Source organism: Poromitra crassiceps (assembly GCF_964638095.1).
Source record: "Poromitra crassiceps genome assembly, chromosome: 15".
In the NCBI taxonomy this organism is placed as follows: Eukaryota; Metazoa; Chordata; class Actinopteri; order Beryciformes; family Melamphaidae; genus Poromitra; species Poromitra crassiceps.
The window spans coordinates 37068892-37086968 of NC_139634.1; the positions used below are offsets into that span (position 1 = coordinate 37068892).

The 18077-nt window shown below is 44.6% G+C and overlaps 1 protein-coding gene across 3 annotated transcripts in view; it reads right to left on the reverse strand.

Moving 5' to 3' along the window:
* Positions 1 to 2243: 2243 nt before the first annotated feature.
* sec24b (SEC24 homolog B, COPII coat complex component) overlaps positions 2244 to 18077 on the reverse strand; it is a 46567-nt gene continuing 30733 nt past the window's right edge. For all 3 annotated transcript variants that reach the window (XM_083651305.1, XM_083651304.1, XM_083651303.1), the window contains 10 exons: positions 16044 to 16167; positions 14831 to 14989; positions 13869 to 14042; positions 13276 to 13386; positions 12771 to 12946; positions 10130 to 10267; positions 9678 to 9782; positions 9144 to 9236; positions 7955 to 8058; positions 2244 to 3305 (listed from right to left, as the gene is read on the reverse strand). In XM_083651305.1, the coding sequence (XP_083507431.1) occupies positions 3191 to 3305; positions 7955 to 8058; positions 9144 to 9236; positions 9678 to 9782; positions 10130 to 10267; positions 12771 to 12946; positions 13276 to 13386; positions 13869 to 14042; positions 14831 to 14989; positions 16044 to 16167 (1299 nt within the window). In that variant the 3' untranslated portion in view covers positions 2244 to 3190. The remainder of the gene's footprint in view (positions 3306 to 7954; positions 8059 to 9143; positions 9237 to 9677; positions 9783 to 10129; positions 10268 to 12770; positions 12947 to 13275; positions 13387 to 13868; positions 14043 to 14830; positions 14990 to 16043; positions 16168 to 18077) is intronic.

The window sequence follows — 18077 nt, forward strand, 5'->3', positions numbered from 1 at the left end:
ATCAGTTCATCCTTGAGTCCAAGTCGACGCTTGAGGCAAATTGGAAGAAATTCCGTCAAGGCGTTCCTGAGATATCGCATTAACGAGCTTGGAAATGTGGTTTGTGAGGTCACAGTGACCTTGAACTTTGACCACTAAAATCTAATCAGTTCATCATTGAGTCCAAGTCGACGTTTGAGCCAAATTGGAAGAAATTCCGTCACGGCGTTCCTCAGATATCGCTTTAACGAACATCGGACGGGCAACCCGAAACCATAATGCCTCTGGCCTGGCTATCGCCGGCGGAGGCATAAAAAGCCATTGACTTCCACACAAGGGAACCAGGCACAATGCTAACTTCCGGGTTGGCTTACAAAAATACGCCATCCCTGCGGCGCTCTATAGCCACCTACAGAGACGGCATCAACAGGACTTCCAAGCCCCGCCCACACTGTTTGATTGACAGGTGACCTCTGGTGAAGTGCAGTACAGAAAGACCACAGCAATGAGCACTTGGCAACAAAGATGAACAAAAATATTGCAGATGACTACTTGAAGATTATTCTACTATTGCAGTCGTTGTGGCTTTGACCTTTGCACTGCTTACTATTGGTTGCTTGTTTTTGAAATTTGAAGTCTACTTCATGAGTCAAAGCACATTAAGAGACTCTAGATTACCAGCCTCACATGCAGTAAATGCTTATGAGGTAAAAACGGCCGGCCGAATGGGGAAACAGTGACCTCATGGCTATATCAAAGGAGGTCTGTAGTAAGAGGGAAGGTTGGGGTGGGGAGGAGCGGTTGGAGTGGGCGTACGCGGGGATGGACCAGTCAAAAACACCCGTTTAAATATAGCTGGCAAGTCAGGCCTTGCTTGTTGTTGGTTGGGTGATTCAAAGAGAAACTGAGAAATGACGTGCGGTGCAACACCTCATTGACTGTAACCGGGTCGGATTTGAACGCAAATGCCCTTTTAGTTTAATTCCTCATAGCCTTTACACATATTATTAAATGTATAAGAGTGTGTGTGTGTGAGAGAGAGACAGGCAGACAACACACACACTGGAGGAGAACATCTGCTGGCCCTCTGTATGCAAGTGGTCTAATTACTTGTCGATTTGTGAAAAGTGGCAAGTATGTACGATGTAAAATACGGGTTGACTTTGAAGTGCATGGAAACACTATTTCAACGCCCTTTTCCAGCTGGATGCGGCCAAAAACATTTTTTCCCCCCTGAACATGTTTACCATTAAATGCTGTAGCATGTAACCCAGTCATTCCCAGGAGAATGGATATTGAGTAACACAGACCGCTTAATGCAACTGATGCCTTCGCTGACTTCTGCCTTGTTGGCACTGAAAGCCTGACTGGATAAAATATTTGAGGTTCCATGGTGCAATTTCTCCTTGAGAACAAACACTCAGGCCATATGGGAGCCAGATACAGTGTGCAAATGGGCCAGAGATGTCAACGTAGCAGGATACAGTTCAGTGGCTGTTTGTATGTTTACAGGCTATTAGCCTCAGAACATTTTAAAGCAAACCCTCTTTAAGTAAGTCAACCCTACTCAAAGAAAATACACAAATTCAGAGACAGCATCTGGAAAGTCTGGAAAGCACAGGAATTGAATTTGATTATTTCGTGGTCTTGAAAAAGATAAGTATTGTAGTATGTGATAAGTATGGGAAAATGATCAAACATATTCATTTCACATACTGCAATGTTCAAACCATTCCTTCAGAAATATTATTGGTATGGGTAATTCTCAAAAAACCATAATGAACTAATATAATATATATACATAATGACTAAGATAATTGAATGTAAATAGGGTCTGAGAGAAGTAAGCAATTTGAAATGAAACGTGTGTAAAAGCCCCGTTAAGAGCTCTGTGATGTAAGCTGGTGGGAGAGGATCTTGAGGACCTCAACAAAACGTGTTGAAAGATGAGATCAGTCAGTCAAGTTCCTTCAGGTAAGTCATCTAATTTCTCTGAACAGCAAAATGTTACATCAGCCGCCATTCCACAGATAAAGACAGAAAGCTGTGACAGGTTTATGTGTCCATTGTCACAGTGTGGGATCACTGTGAAGAGGTCATAATAGTTATAGGGCAAAGGTCTAAATGCATTATGCAAAAACCTTTGAAAAGAAACTGTTTAACGAAAACAGCTTCTCTTTCAGAACACTCAAAACCGCTTCTATCTGTCACACCGATTCCATCACATGAAACAGGCACGAGTATCATTTTAGCTTTTTATTTAATAAGCTGGTTCATAAATTATCGCACATAAAAGATTCTTTTCAATAGTTACAAAATGAATAGCAACTTCAGTTAGCGCCTGGAAAAAAAACAAAACAAATGAGGAGGGGGGGGGGGGCTGTTGACAGGAGTTTTTAACTTTGATCTTGATAAAAATTCATCATAAGTTCGGAGGAGTGGAGGGGTCGATGTCAACCGCTGTCGAGTTGACTTCCCGTTAGGCGCAGGGTCGTGGTCTATCCTCCTCAGACTAGCAGCAAACAAAAAAACTGAGACATGCGTTTCTTTTCAAAGCACGTGCCTGAAAACAATAGAAGGAATGTTTTGTTTTCTATTCTCCAGTGTATTCATCAAAACAGTTTTAAAATAAGAAAAACAGGGCAGGAAGGGAGTGGAAAAAAGAGACAGCACTAGCTACATGTGTGGCTTACGAAAGACAAATTCAACTAAAACTGGCGAGGGGGCATCTTCTTGGCTTGGCGCCGCCCCCCCACCCCTCCGCTCTTTCTTCTCAGGAGCGATGGAGTCGACGTCGTGAGGGTTTGGCCGGTGGTCGAGAGGCGGCGGGGAGACGCCAAACCGGCCCGGAGGAGGAGGAACCTGTCCGACTGTTCAGTTCCATCTGAGACGCATCTCTTGTTCCGTCACGTCTTTTTTGTGTTTCTTTTCTACTACGGCTATCCAGTCCTTTTCTGTAACGCCTCCCCCTCTGAAGGGCAGGGTTGTTTATTTAGGGGTGTTAGGGGGGGGGGAGAGGAAGTTGTGGGGGGGAGGCGGGTTGTGTTACCCACAGTGGTTCGCACCTTGCTAAAACCGGTCTGAAGGGAGCGATGGGTGGTCCGACATCATTGGCTAACGCTAGTTCTCACTCTCTACGAGACCAGAGTCCTTAGTTCTGGTTCTGGGGAGGGTGTTAACGGCCACAGTTCCTCTCTTTATCAAAATGAGCCTACTTGGACATCTGCTGCTGAATGTGCTGGAGGAACTCGTAGTAGGAAGAAGCCGCCTCCGACCGGTCCTCCACCAGGTGCTGAAAGAAGGGAGCCTTCGCCGAGCCATCGTCCCTGCAGCAGAACACACAAACCGGCGTTAAAGAGACAGCATGAGCTACCCTGGAATCAGAATCAGACACTTTATTTGCCACGTACAATGTATAAGTAATTTCTCTTGGTGTAGGTGTCAACAGAAAAGGTAGTAAGAATAAATTGTGGTTTGTTAATTTCGGTTGGCCAGGCACTTCTCATCACATCTATAGTTTACATTGTGGGCGTTCAGCTGACACTCTTACAGCAATGAGGTCAAGGTTCAAAGCCACAGTAAAGAAAACTAGAAATAACCACCTCGTGGTTGTATGCCTCCGCCAACAAGTCAAGTTGCAGTTTACATCCATGTCTGTACAGACTCATAATACATACTGTATGTGTCACAGTGAAGTTGAACTTTGATCTTCTGGATATAAACTGTCATCACTTCATCATTCTATCCTACTAGATATTTGTGTGAAATTCTGTTATAATTAGCATGTTTATTTTATTTTATCTATTTGCACAATGGACACAACGTTTCGGTCCAATGGACCTTTGTCCATGACCATGTGTCACAAACACTTGACAAAAGTCCATTGGACGGAAACGTGTTTGTTTAACTCATTCACTGCCAACAACGTATGAACACGTTTTCAGAATCCAGCTGTTCCCTGCCAACAACGTGTTTACACGTTTTTGGCATCGATTTTTTTTTTTTGACGGTGGGTTGTGCATCTAAGCCTTTTACATCTCTTATATAATTATTGGAGCCACCGAACGTTTACAACCCATTCCACCGACCCACTAAGTGGCAACAGTGCTCTCCTTGCTAGAGGAAGGAAAGCATTTTTTTAACTTGTCAAGCCATTCTCAGCCCAGCCATTCTCCTTTTCGCGCTGATTGCTGGCGATGCGGGATTGCAAATTTACATAATAGATTCAGCCGATCTACTATGATCGGGTGATAGATTACAGGTGGACGAACACACTTTGAAACACGCAGCATAAATATGACCAGAATCGCAAAAGCTTCTCTCAACCAAAACTCCAAACGAGTGAGTCCATCCCGACTTCCTCAAACAGCGGCTGTGCAGACAGGCACAGGAGAGCAGCAAAGCACTGACTGGTGACAAGCTTGTCCGCCCACGGAGGGCGGAGTTGAAGCAACTCGAGAGGGAGGGAGAGAGAGAGAGAGAGAGAGAGAGAGAGAGAGAGAGGGAGGGAGAGCGAGAGGGAGGGAGAGAGAGAGAGAGAGCGAGAGGGGGAGGGAGAGAGAGAGAGAGAGAGCCAAAAATGAATGGTTAAAGTGACAGTTCCATCCAATTTCACAAAAAGCCGTTTATCTCTGAATATTCTTTTTCACGCTAAAACCATGCTGTATTCAACTGCTAATGCTTACATAACTACTAACTCTACAAACTAACTCTTTTAGACAGAGAAAGTACACATTCTATTAGTACTTTTGAGATATTGTATGTTCACAAACTCCAAGCTGAAACGAATCCTCGGCTCTTATAAAATGAGCCATAATCCTCAAAAAACGGCTTGGCAGAAGCTATCTACAGCAAAAAAAAACGTCTGGCAGTCAATGTGTTAATAAAAGGGTGATGCTGAGCAAGAGCAGTGTGTGGGATCTTCTTCAAGACTTCTTCAAGATACTTTCCAATTCCAACGCACCTGCACCTGACACAATTGGATGTGCGAATATCTCCTTTAAAAAAGTTTATTTGCACAATAAAACGAGGCAACAAATGAAACTGATTGTGCAGGTGAGATCAAAACAAACAAACAAACCGGGAGGGTTATAAAGGTATCAAATAAACAATACAACTATAATTAAATGGATTTTTGAGTTATGGCCAGAAGTGTCTTTCGTGAAGTCACACTGACCTTGGCCTTTGACCACCAAATTGTAATCAATTCATCCCTGAGAGTCCAAGTAGACATTTGTGCCAAATTTGAAGGGATCCCCTCTATTCTAGTGGAAAATAATGTTGTTTGAGTAGATCAGTTCATTTGACATTTTAGGCATTTCACTGACTAGAGGACATAACATTGAGTGCAGCAATGAATTCCTAGCTTTAAATTCCTAGTTTGCCAACACAGCAAGCAACCAATAGTGAGGAGTTCAGGAGGATGAAGTCTTTACATCTTGTTTCATGTTATTTTAGGTTATTTTCTAGTTTTAGTTTTATTTTCAAACTGAAACCGTGACACATGGGCTAGTATCTATCGATAGTTTCTATGGTGACAACAAAATCTCACTATCTCCCATTTTAATCAACGCACTGCCCATCTGCCCTAAAGTGATGAAAACATACATCTGGCCAGCTACCGCTCACTCCATCTGTACAGACATCAGCCTCTCCCCGAGTCAACGCCATGACACAAACATGTGGTGGAGCAACAATGCTGTGCAGCGATGGGAGAGAGAAAGGAAACTGAAACAATGCGTTCCCTATGGGGGCCTTTGCCAACCACTGTCAATCAGTGAGCTCACTGCTTTACTGTGTGTTTACATTGGAAATAGCTTTCTGTTAAGCTCAGGCATATCTCTGTAGGAGAACACTTCCACACATGAAACAGGTCTGACGTTAAGCTCAGGCATATCTCTGGAAGACAACACTTCCACACATGAAACAGGTCTGATGTTTGCAGCGGGGCAGGAGAGAGAAGCTGCTTCAGCTGCGAGGGAGTTTCTTAGAAAGTTCCCAACACTGACAGGCTGATGGCAGCTTTTTCCCTCAACAGCTTAAATTGTTGGTAGATACCATCCTGCACCCAGAAGGTCACATGTCTTAGGCACCCTAGATTTTGTACATACATTTTGTGTTCTGCATTAGTGTGTTAGGAGATGGCTCTTTAGTACTTTTTTTCTGACCCCCCAACCCTCCCCCCCATTTTCTCACCAATTGTACTCGGCCAAATTTCCCCTGCTGCCCCAGTCGCTGCTCCACCCCCCTGATCTGGAGAGAGCCGTAGACTAGCATCATGCTTCCTCTGACACATGAGCTTCACCGGCAGGACGTAGCACGTGGGAGGATCACGCTATTCCCACCAGTTCCCTTCCACCCTGAACAGGTGCCCCGACCGACCAGAGGAGGCGCTAGTGCAGCGACCAGGAAACATACCCTCAATCCGGCTTCCACCCGCAGACACCAGCCAATCATGCCTGTATGGATGCCCGACCAAGCCGGGGGTAACACGGGGGCGCGAACCTGCAACGCTCGTGTTGGTAGGGAGGGAATCTACCGCGACACTACCCGGACACCCGGAGTCTTGGACATTTAGAAACTTTTCATTCCATTATTCTTGAAAGCATCTTCGCTTTATGATTTATTATTATGATTAATTTTTTTTACATGTGCCTAACACGTTTGCACTGTACTGTACGTATATATCACAGTTGACAAATCATGTACAGCCGGCCAAGTAGATTTTTGTTTTACATTTTGGGTGGTGTGGTTCACAACAGTTCATGAAAGCTTTTCCATTTGCTGTGGTGGCTGGTAGCTCTTTCCCAAGAAAAACCCTCAAACAGGAAGTGATAAAATAATAAAACCTCAGAGTATTTCACATCCCCTTTCCCACATTTGCCTCTTCTACTCTCTCCTCTCTGCTCTCATTAAAAAAAAAAAAAACTTCTACTGCTCTTCTTATCTTTCTTTCTGTTGAACTGTCTCAGGAATATTGATAGGGCAGTGTAACGTCTGACCCCTTCACCTTTGTTCTATCGGTTGCTTGTAACAAGGGGTTAAAGTGGGCGGGAACGATCCGGAATGGCGTTCCGGCACCTTCGATTAATACGTTGATTGGCAGTTTCATACACAGTAATGTCAAGCGAGTTCACAGCGCTGTCAACTCTCACACACTGACCGTGAGAAACACAATGCTCTCATGCCACATGTCCATTTTCTGACACAGTGAAAAACAAATTCATAACTGATAACATCATTTTCTTACACAGTGAAAAACAAATTCACAACCGATAACATCACGGTGCAAAAAGGGGACAGCGCACAAACAGACAAGACAGCAGCATGGCATCTCTCCGTCTCCTCTCGCGCCGTGCGCACAGGCAGGAGAGTGAGTTACTATGGTTACGGGAGATGCTCTGAGTCTCTGTCGCTCGGAAACTTTGTTGCGATTCCCAATAATAGATTTTTAGGTGCCTATGCAAATTCATGAATGCAAGTACCTCAATGCTGTAATCTAGTAATATAACATAACATTTTTGGCTAACATTATACAGGGATGCCGTTTCTTGACTTAATCCACGAGGTGTAGAAATGCGGGAAATTTGTTATAAATGACTTTTTTTCTGACCCCCTCACCAACTATGTATTGTACAAAATGCAATAGAGTTTTTCGATTTTATTTGATTAGAGGTTATGGATTATATTTGCTGCACTGTCAAAGTTCTATTGTTTTTTCGCAGTCATATTGTATTTTTTTGGTGTATTGTCTTATTTTGATTTCGTATACCATTGAGCACCACGTTGGAAATAAGCACGCTTTTAGGTGTTATCTTTTTATAACAAAACAAACGAAATGAAATGAAATCAAAAGGTTACTGAGGATGGGAGGTGTCCCGGGTTTCTACAATATACTATATAGTGATAGTTCCACAGGATCTGGAGTGCTGCTAAATGTCAGGTGCTGGTCCAGACAGAGGCGGGCAGAACTTACTTGATAATGTAAAGAGTGGAGCAGAAGGCTCGGTCGTCCTGCAGCCAGTCCAGGAAGGCCCGCACCCTCTCCGACAGAGGAGTTTCCAGCTCAGGAATGTGAGTCTGGGATTCAGAACAAACACATTCACCATATTGTTTTTCACTACTGTGCCTGAAGAGAGCAATTTGACTGACAGAAATAGATGATTCCGATACGGACATTTCGTCTAGGCTATACAATGCGGTCAGGAGAAATATGCGTGTGGTTGGGAATGTGAAGCATGTCGGTGGTTCGGGGGATGCATCGGCGACTTTCTAGAAAAAGGGAATCAACAGCATAAGCAAGTGCTGACAGTTGCTACTGGCTCTGGGTATTGTCATCACACCCACACATAGTGTGGTAATGATACAGCACTGGAGGTACTGTAGCTGCACTGTTTGTTAAACAGCCAAAAAAGCTAAACCAGCAAATGTGTTTTGCTGCATGACTTCTTTATAAAAGTGCTGCTGACAGTCAAGTTGTGAAATTCACTGCAAATGCAAAAATTGTGACTCATGTTTGAGAGAATGCTGCAATACTGCAATACTGCATTGCCTCATGCAAACTGAGTTAGGCATGTGATGTTCTGTCTCTGTGTGTGTGTGTGTGTGTGTGTGTGTGTGTGTGTGTGTGTGTGTGTGTGTGTGAGTGAGAGAGAGAGAGAGGTTGAGAGTTGGGGTCCCCTCCCTCACAAATCACTCAGCTCAAAATGTAAAATATAACTGCAATTTCTCTCATCTAGCCTTCATTCACTTTACCGGTACTTTCTTTATATACTGATAAGGACCTTTTCCTGGCATAAGCTCTTTTAACTCTGAATGAAATTCTGAACTGACTGAACTTAAAGTGCAATGACTTCAGCCCTGGTGTGTGTACTGCATGTATGTGCCTATGTGAACATTTCATTTCCAAAACACTCTTTATCCATTTTGGAAAAAGCCTCAAGTTCATCATTAAACATGAATCTATATACACAGAGGATCCAGTCTGTAAACATGCCATGATTTTCTAAACCAGGACTTTACGTCAACTCCTACATTTAAAAAAGCACCATCATTTCTGACATTGTGTGATCAATCATTTGGTCACTTTCCCCTCATATGGCAGATACCTCATTTTGAAAGGAAACTGCTCAAATAGTCTTGACATGCGAGTGTGTCTTACTGACCATGCTGGGTGGCATTGAGGCGTAGTTGGGGCAGCCGACGACGTCTCGGATGAACATCTCGTTGCAGCATTTGCCGATCCACAGGTAAAACACCTGGACCGAGGGAGGCAGAAAACAATGTCAATATAAGGAATGTTTCAAACTGCCTACAGTTCAGGGTGCAACCGGTTTCTGAAGGCAGATACTGATACCAATATTGATTAACTGAAGCTGCTTAATAGCCAATATCTGGTGCAGACATTCAATATTTTTGATCATTTTCATGCCAAAAAAATGCAAACCCCTTTTATTGATACATAGGCCAATATCATCCCAATATACGGGTCTAATCCTAATGCAGCTGCTTTAAAATCATTGGTTATTTCAAATCACCCACGCACGCACGGACACACGCACACATACATCATAATGTTGGGGGGGGGGGGGGGTGGGTATGAATCATTTGAATCCCCAAAACCCCTGAAATTCAGAGGAACTCACATTGCAGTCTTGTGGAATATGAATGAATCAGCCTTATAATAAGTAAATTCTTACGTTGCCACAGTCCATGAGGAAAGCTCCATCTCTGCTCAGCCTCTCAGCAGACAGATGGACCAGAGGCGGCTGGGGAACCACCATGTCGTTCAGATGGAGCGCCCCCTACAGGCCACACAGGACAGGTACACTCAAACATTTGCCTTCTATTTTCCATAATATTTGACACCAGAACCAGAATCACTTCAACCACAAAGTGCAATAAATATACAGGACTTTTTCCATCATGTTTTCAATCATTACAATCATTTTTCATTGGGACATAATGTGTCTTTGCCGTTTCAAGGGTTCCTCCAATAATCAATCAAGTGAAAAGAAAAGGTGCAAACAAAAATCATTATTTGGTGTCAAAGTTGGCAGGTCAGCTTCTTATTGTTTTGGGCCTCAGTTCCTCCCAAACACTCGGACTCAACTGACTCATCTCCTTCACACCCGTCGACTGTGTCTCCTACCTGGTCGGACATGTTGTCCAGCCGGTACAGGTCGGGGTGGACCATGCGCATGAGCTGCTGCAGCGGCTGGCTCTTGAACTCACACATGGCGAAGACGCGCTCATCTAGCCGCGTGCTGGTGCCTGTCCGCAACGCTTTCTGCAAGGAGACAACAAGCTTGTCACATTCACATTAATACACACATTCACACCTCAGAGCTGCACACTACAGTACAACCAGTCTTCTGCTATCGACCAGTCAGCAGCTCCACTGGAGGTTATTGCTGCCTCCGCATGATAAGTCATCTTCTCTTCTCTCGCTGTGAGGTAGGTCACAGCAGGAAGCTCAGCGGTAAGTAAGTCCAAGATGAAGTGATTTGAACTTTGAAGGTGGCAAATTCGAGCAGTGCGTGACGCCAAGGGTAGCGCTGCCACATAGTTGGGAGGCAGCGCTCCCCCCATAGGAAAACAACGGCACAGCGGGCGCAGAGCTGTTTTACCGCGGATCATGTGTGGGCGGGGCTTTAGAGAGAAGTCTCATTCACCATCTCTGCCATGAATTTCAAAGTCATTCGAGGGTTCAAAGAAGAAGAATTTTTGTGTTTGTTTTGGTTGCTTCCCAATAGGAGGGCCAGTCAAGCCCCTCTGGTTTTTTGGCTCCTTCTGCACATCTGTTTTGTTTTGAGTTGTTGTTTTCAACTCCCAATCTCTATTCCGTCTGCCACTATGTTTTTTCTTATTCTGCAATGAACTAAAAAAACTAGAACAAACTTTCATCTGATGGTTGGAATATTGGTCCAACTTCATTATGTTTTCATGAAGGTGGATTAAACTGAAATCTTAAAAGTGGCAATAAGTTCACTTTTTACTGTCCCAAAAGCACAAAAACAATGACTCAATGATTACTTTACTTAAGTGCTGAGATTTCTGGCTTTCAAAACTCACTTTCCGGCCCGTACTCTGTTATAGAAGAAAAACTCGCCTCCGAAATTTTAAAGAAATGTACTTTCATTTAAGCGCACTCTCTGTCTGTCCCACATCATCAGGGGTCAAATGTAAGTGATGATTACACAATGAGTAAATATGGACTTTCATTTTATGTTCAACACAGCTCAAAGTATTACCCAGCTGTACATTTTGTTTATTCCTAACTAAATGTTTCAGAGGTGTAAATTGTTTGTGTTCTTCAGTGGTTTGGGGTGTGTGAGAATAAGGCCAGAGCTATGGGAGGGAGGGGAGGGGGGGCATGTGTCAGAAGACACAAAGAGGGTGTGTGTCTTTTGTGTCAGAGGGTGTGTGTGTGTGTATGTGTGTGGACCCACCCACGATCTATGCATGGACAAGCGGTGGGTGGGTGGATGAATGAATGCAGTCATTGGCCTTAATTTAGGGAGTGTGTGTGCCTGTAAACTCAGCTTGTGTCCTGTAAGTGTGTGAATGTGTGCAGTGGATTTGTTTGTAGTTCTGGTTGAGGGTGTTGTTCAAGAGGTGTATGTGTGTGTGTGTGTGTGTGTGTGTGAGAGAGAGAGAGAGAGAGGAGAGAGAGAGAGAGAGAGAGAGTTAGGGGTCATTTGAAGGTCATATTTTAAGGAGTCATTCTGGTTGAGGGAGAGGATTTGTGTGTGTGTTAGAGCTGGGCTCGGGCTGAATTTTCCTTACCGAACCCGACCGAGCCCGTCACATTATTAGCCGAGCCCGGCCCGGCCCGACAGGTGTCAATTGATAATCTGTCCGAGCCCGGCCCGAACCCCCTACCTGATTTTTTTTTTCCCCCTCGGAGCGCAGCGAGCGCATAATTCAATGAGTCTGTCCAGCCTATAAACAGCCCTATATAATCCCAAACCAAAATCAGTCCTCGTAATTCAAAGCAGTCAATGATTAATACGTAATGTACAAAGCAAAGCACCAAACAGCCTAATTTGTGCGTGCCGTGCACTGCCCACACAGTCCCACATCGTTGAAAGAAGTACTGCACGGTGTCCGCGACACCAGCGCTGAAGAGGCGACACGCAGCTGACTCCGGGCAGAGCAGCAGAGTGCATGTCTGGGCGTGTTTCATTCGATGCCTTCAGGTGCTTTCATTACCGTAGTAAATTAGCTCAGGAGCTGATGATAGATATATTTGAAGGCAAAAACAAGTGACTGATTACGTGACCGAGCCCGGCCCGAGCCCGAACGCGACTTCAATGTTTCTGTCCGAACCCGGCCCGTAAGTCGGGCCGGGTTCGGGTTCCGAGTCCGACGGGCCGGGTAGCCCTGCTCTAGTGTGTGTGTGTGTGTGCATATTGATTGTGCATAGAACTACCATCAGATGAAATGCTAGTATGTCCAAAAAGTTTACTTTTCACAAATTTAAGAAAAAAACAAGAAATGTTTGTGTTTAACTACAAACCTAATGTGTGACATGTGTGATTGTGTGTATGTCTTTCTTCTCCATTTGTCAAGTGTTGTGTGTGAAGCATGAGTGACATGTACAGTATGTAATGTTTATGTGTGTGTCTGTTTGCCTAGGCTATGCACACTCATACCTATCCAGCTACCAGACATGTGTAAGAGGTATGTGTGTGTCTTAGTGTCTGTGCATATCTGTGTGTGTGTGTAGCCTGCAATTAATATACATGTCATGTGTGTGTGAGCCTCCATGCGCCGTCCAGCAAGCAGACCTGTTTGAGGAGAGCGAGGATGTAGAGTGGGAAGAGGCGCATGGAGGCGGGGGCCATGAGGCCGGACTGCGGCAGGTTGGACACGGTGCTCTTGTAGGCGCTCAGCGAGTCCACGACGGCGTTCACCAGGGCGTCCCGGGCATCCGACAGGCTGGACGATACAGAGCGGTCGATGGCTGCAACGAGATCACATCAACATCAGGATGTAGCTGGGCTTCAGTGTACATCTACTACAGTTTTGAAACGGCTATGCAACAGCTTGGTTAAGTTACGGTAATGATACTGATGTGTCAAAATTAAATTCACAATGATTTGTTGTTGTTAAAATACTACACCTAGTTATATCTTGTCTGGTTTTAATTCTACCAGAGCAAATCCGAAGGCAAATATCCACATTTGTGTGGATTTTTTATTCGTTATTTTATTCCATTAAGAAAGATCAATATCCAAAACCAAGGCCTTGTACCAACAGAAAAGGCTGTGACGTTTGAGGTTAGTGGCTCACCCATGTTGGCCAGCAGACAGGTGATGGCCTGGACGTCTGCACCAGCGTACACGTCGCTCAGCTGGTTGACCACCGGCAGACACAGGGTGTGCACCCGGATACGCCTCTTCCCTGCAGGGATGATGGGACGGACCATTAGAGAAAATACTTCTTTCAGTTTATTTTAACCTGCTTGGAGAACCTGATGAGTGGAGTTTACACCAGAAACAATTTAGATGTTGCCAATCAAGGAAAGTATTCTAAATACAGAATGAGTTGATGTAGTACCCTGTGACTGACTAATCCTTTCTGACATGTGGCATGACTGTAAGGAGGTTAAAATGACCCACACATTTATTTTTTGCAAATATTTGCCTAGCTGTGGGGTGTGTGTGTTTGTATATATTTTTTGTTTAATCTTTAGTTATTCAATGATGTTTTACTAGCACGTTGTTCTTCAGCATCCTGCTTCATGTTGACAGTTCCAAGTTTTCCCCAGGACAACCACTGCTACTGTCAACTAGCCTCCTTCACCTTCTCCACATAGATTTTCACCATCATCATTTAAGAGTGTGTGTGTGTGTGTGTGTGTGTGTGTGTGTGTGTGTGTGTACCTTTACTAGACGTGTAGAGCAGTGCAGCCTGGAAGCAGGCCAAAGAAGAGTCTGCCAGAGAGTCTTCGATGGACATCTGGACAGCGAAGGCAGAGTCTGGGTTCACATTGGCCAGGGACAGCAGGTCAGTGGAGCGCACAAAGAAGTTCCCGTGGAAGGTATGGATGGACAAGCCTGAGGGCAGGGATGGTCATACTACATAAGGAGAGGGGAACTCTTCAAAATGCAAAGAGAACCAGTGAACCACTATGTCTTCATTCAAATGGCTGCAAAGACGAAAGGCATCGCTAATGGTTCGCTTCCCATATTCTGCCCATGGCTAGTAACTGCCTACTCTACCAGCCACTTGGGCAGCTAACCAGTCATCATTTGGAGTTTTGTTTCTATTCCAAATATCAAGCGGACTAGTAAACAGTGAAGGTTGCTGGTGACTTTTTACTAATGAAGCCAGTGGACTAAAAAAGCAGTCAAAAAAGCAGGAAAAGGCAGGGAAATAAATCTTAAATTTTGGGCGATTCGCCCCTCCTAGTTAGCTCAGCTTTATGAATGGTAGTCATTGGTACTGGCTAGCCTAACCACATTAACACCAGCAGAAACGTGTAAAAAAACAAAACAAAACAAACATAAAATGCTTCCATACTGCTCACCTGGCATAATCCAGGTCTCCACAAGCCCTGAGATGCCAAGTTGACTTGAAAAGACGTCATTGACACCCTCTTTAGCAGTACACAGTCACACTGTAGCAAAGTGCTGCACGATGGTGGGCGGTGGATACAATGTAGCCTGCTATTTGTTCTACTACACGCACAGAGAAGAGAAAGGACTCGATCTTCTCGTCTGACTATTGGGAAGATGGCAAATAGGTGAATCTCCAAAAGTGTTCAGGCTAGACTTCTCTACCTTCCAGAGAGACATTTCTGTTGGAAATGTGTGTGTGTGTGTGTGTGTGTGTGACCCCTGACCTTTAGTGCATCGTATTCTCATGACCGCCTCGAAGCCGATCTTCCTGGTGAGGTAGCGCTCCAGGTCCTTCTGGAACTTCTCCAGCTGGGCCGGGGTGTGGATGTGGTGGAAGGAGGGGTAGTAGAAGATGCTGCCTGCTGAATACTTGGAGACACAAGCTGGAGAAGAAATGCACCGTTTTATTACGTTGAACCTTCATCAGGTTGGCTGAGCATGTGTGACAGGAATGCTACCACCTTCTACAGTATTGCAGGCCGAAAACCTTTCCTACCTCTCTCCTTAGCTTTCATTTCTGAGTTATTTTCAAAGCATTTCTCTCCTACATGGTTCTCAGGCTATCTGCAGGTTTCAGAAAGTCTAACTTCAGACTTTTAAATAAACTAGGCATCGATTCCTTGCTCGCCCGCCCGCCCTGCAGCTAGCATACGCAGCTCGGCTGCTGCAGAGTGAGACATCATTATTGACCAAAATCATCTTATGATAGGCACTAATGATGTCGTCATAGGCATTGTGACATCATCAGTGATGTCACTCGAGCAATTGTGGGTATTGAGGGTAACAAAAAAGGGAAAAAAATAAACTGCATTGCAGAGCCAATCCAGAGTCTTTAGGGCAGGCCTTCGTGCAGAAGGGGCGCTGACATGCAGAAGTCGTGCACTTGTAAATGGATACCACCGAATCAAATGATTTAACATTGCTCTGGACATCCATTTCCAATGTTTTCAAACGTTCTCTCCATGTTACAAAGTGATTTGCTGTATCTGCAGTTTGTTTCCCTATGGAGGATAATTGGGGGAGAGCATCATTTCCGGTGACGTGACAAAGGGGTGTACGTTTGTTAGCGGCACACTATTGTTGACAAGAAGTTCCCAGACGACTGGTAGGCGGAGATCTCCAATTGTCTGGGAGCTGACTCTACTCTCTCTCTAGCTTACTCTAAATGCCTCAAATGTAAATGTTAAAAATGGATAGAAAAAAGCAAATGACTGGCAGCTCTATATTGTCAAACAAGGTTTTTTTTTTTGTCTGAGCTCTTGGGAAATGGAGGGGAGTGCTACAAACAATCCAGGCATTCCAAATGTAAAAATATAACAACCACTACAATAAAGGCTTTTTAAATATGTCCTTCCTCGTGGTTATATTTTTATATTTAGAGTGCCTGGATTGTCCTTTTGTTTGTAACAGTTAAAAATGGATAGTGGGTATTCTTACCCAGCGATGCCAGGTCAGTGTACTGCGAGCTGAGCAGGAACAGATCCACCCCGATCTGCTGGCCTGAGCAGTCCAGAGCCAGCTTCTTATAGAAGTCTGTGGCCGGTCCCAGGTGCTGCACTACCTACACACGCACGCGCACACACGCGCACACACGCGCACACACACGCACGCACGCACACACACACACACGTACGTTATATAAAAATACAGCAGACACCAGCAAGAAATCACCTTTTTCTTCTGTGGTTCTATAGTTTAAAGGGATAGCTCACCCTAAATATATATTTTTCCTTTCACCTGTAGTGCTATCCATCTAGATTGGAGTTAGGGGTTACATCCCATGCTAAACATAATGTGCATTGTAATATACGTGGGCTCGCCCGTCCTGCAGCTCGCCAAGCCGGCCTTGCCCGCATCTCGGCTGTTGTGTGGCCAATGAGATCAGCATCACTGATGTCGTCAGATTTATGACATCACTGATGATGTCACTGTGGGATTTCATCAGTGGGATTTATGAGGGATTTATGACATCCCTGATGATGTCACAAGTGGGATTCATGACATCACTGATGATGTCACAGTGAGATTTATGACATCACTGGGATTTATGACTTCACTGATGATATCAGTGGGATTTATGACATCACTGATGATGTCACAGTGGGATTTATGACATCACACTGGGGCAGAGAAACAGACAGAGCCCTAGCTCCCATTTATATACTGATGATGATGATGATGATGATGATATACTGTTTTCCCCCCTCAAAATCCTCAGCAGCAAAGAGCAGAAAATCTCTTTGGCTCTTCCCCGTTACACTCCAGAGACAGACAGATACATCTGTTCTTACTTCTTTTGTTGTTGATTATGTGGAAACCATTCCTGTAACATCTTGGGAATCTCTTCAGATCAAAAATAGAATGCAGATGATGCCTTGTGAGAAATCATCAAGCATCAATAAATCACATTCAGGGAATGAAAACTATGGACTATTCTGTGCCAATGCTTCAATGTGAGGTCATGTTGTGTCTAGTAGGCAAACTGAGTCGTGGCAGGAATATAAATGTAACTAGAACGGGCTAAATTTGCTGAAGCAAATTTGATTGTGCTTGCTCCCCCGTGACGCCCCGCCCCCCTTGCACCGCCCCTGGCTTAGACCCCGCCCTCCCATCCAGTATCAATACAGCCCCAATCGGCAATGTGTAGCTAGGACGTGTTTAGGCCGTTGCAAGGGTGTATTAACTGGATGCTATGGTGTTTTCGGCTCATCGGTATAGGGCATTCGTAGATCGTTGCTAGGGTGTACTAAGTAGTTGTGGGCGGGAAATGGGCGGGCCTTTGTGAGTACAAGCGGGAGAAGCCAAGGAAACCAGGGCAGAAAGAATTTTGATCGTAGAAGCTATGGTTCCAAACTTACAAACCAAAACGTAAAGATGGCAGCTATAGCGCCACCGTGAGGTCAATTGGTATAATTTTTTAGGCCAGATTAGAAGAGTACTCTATGAACCTATGTACCCAATTTGGGAACAGTCGCTCTTACAGTTTGTGAGATACAGCTACTGAATGCTGCTATAGCGCCCCCTATAGGCGAAATGACACCATTTTATTTTTATCAGCTCAGAGTACATATGTGCATACCTGGACCAAGTTTGGTTCGGATCGGACAATGTGGTCCAGAGTTATGGCGGTTTTTGTGAAGTAGGCCCCACCCACCCCCGCCCCCTACAGGCCAAATGACATTTTCTTTTGTGAAATCAGCTCAGAAGTGTCAAGTGTCATACAAGAAGGAAGGCTGGCCATAATTCCAATGAATCAGCACTTCCTGCCGCCCTTCAAAATAAAACAATTTAGAAGGGACAGGTTCTGAATGCTGCTATAGCGCCCCCTAGAGGCGAAATGACAAAATATTTGTGCTATAGGCTCAGAGTACATCTGTCCACACCTGGACCAAGTTTGGTTCGCATCGGACGATCTTTGTGAAATAGGCCCCACCCACAGAACTTTGGAAGTCGATTATATCGCAACGGTGC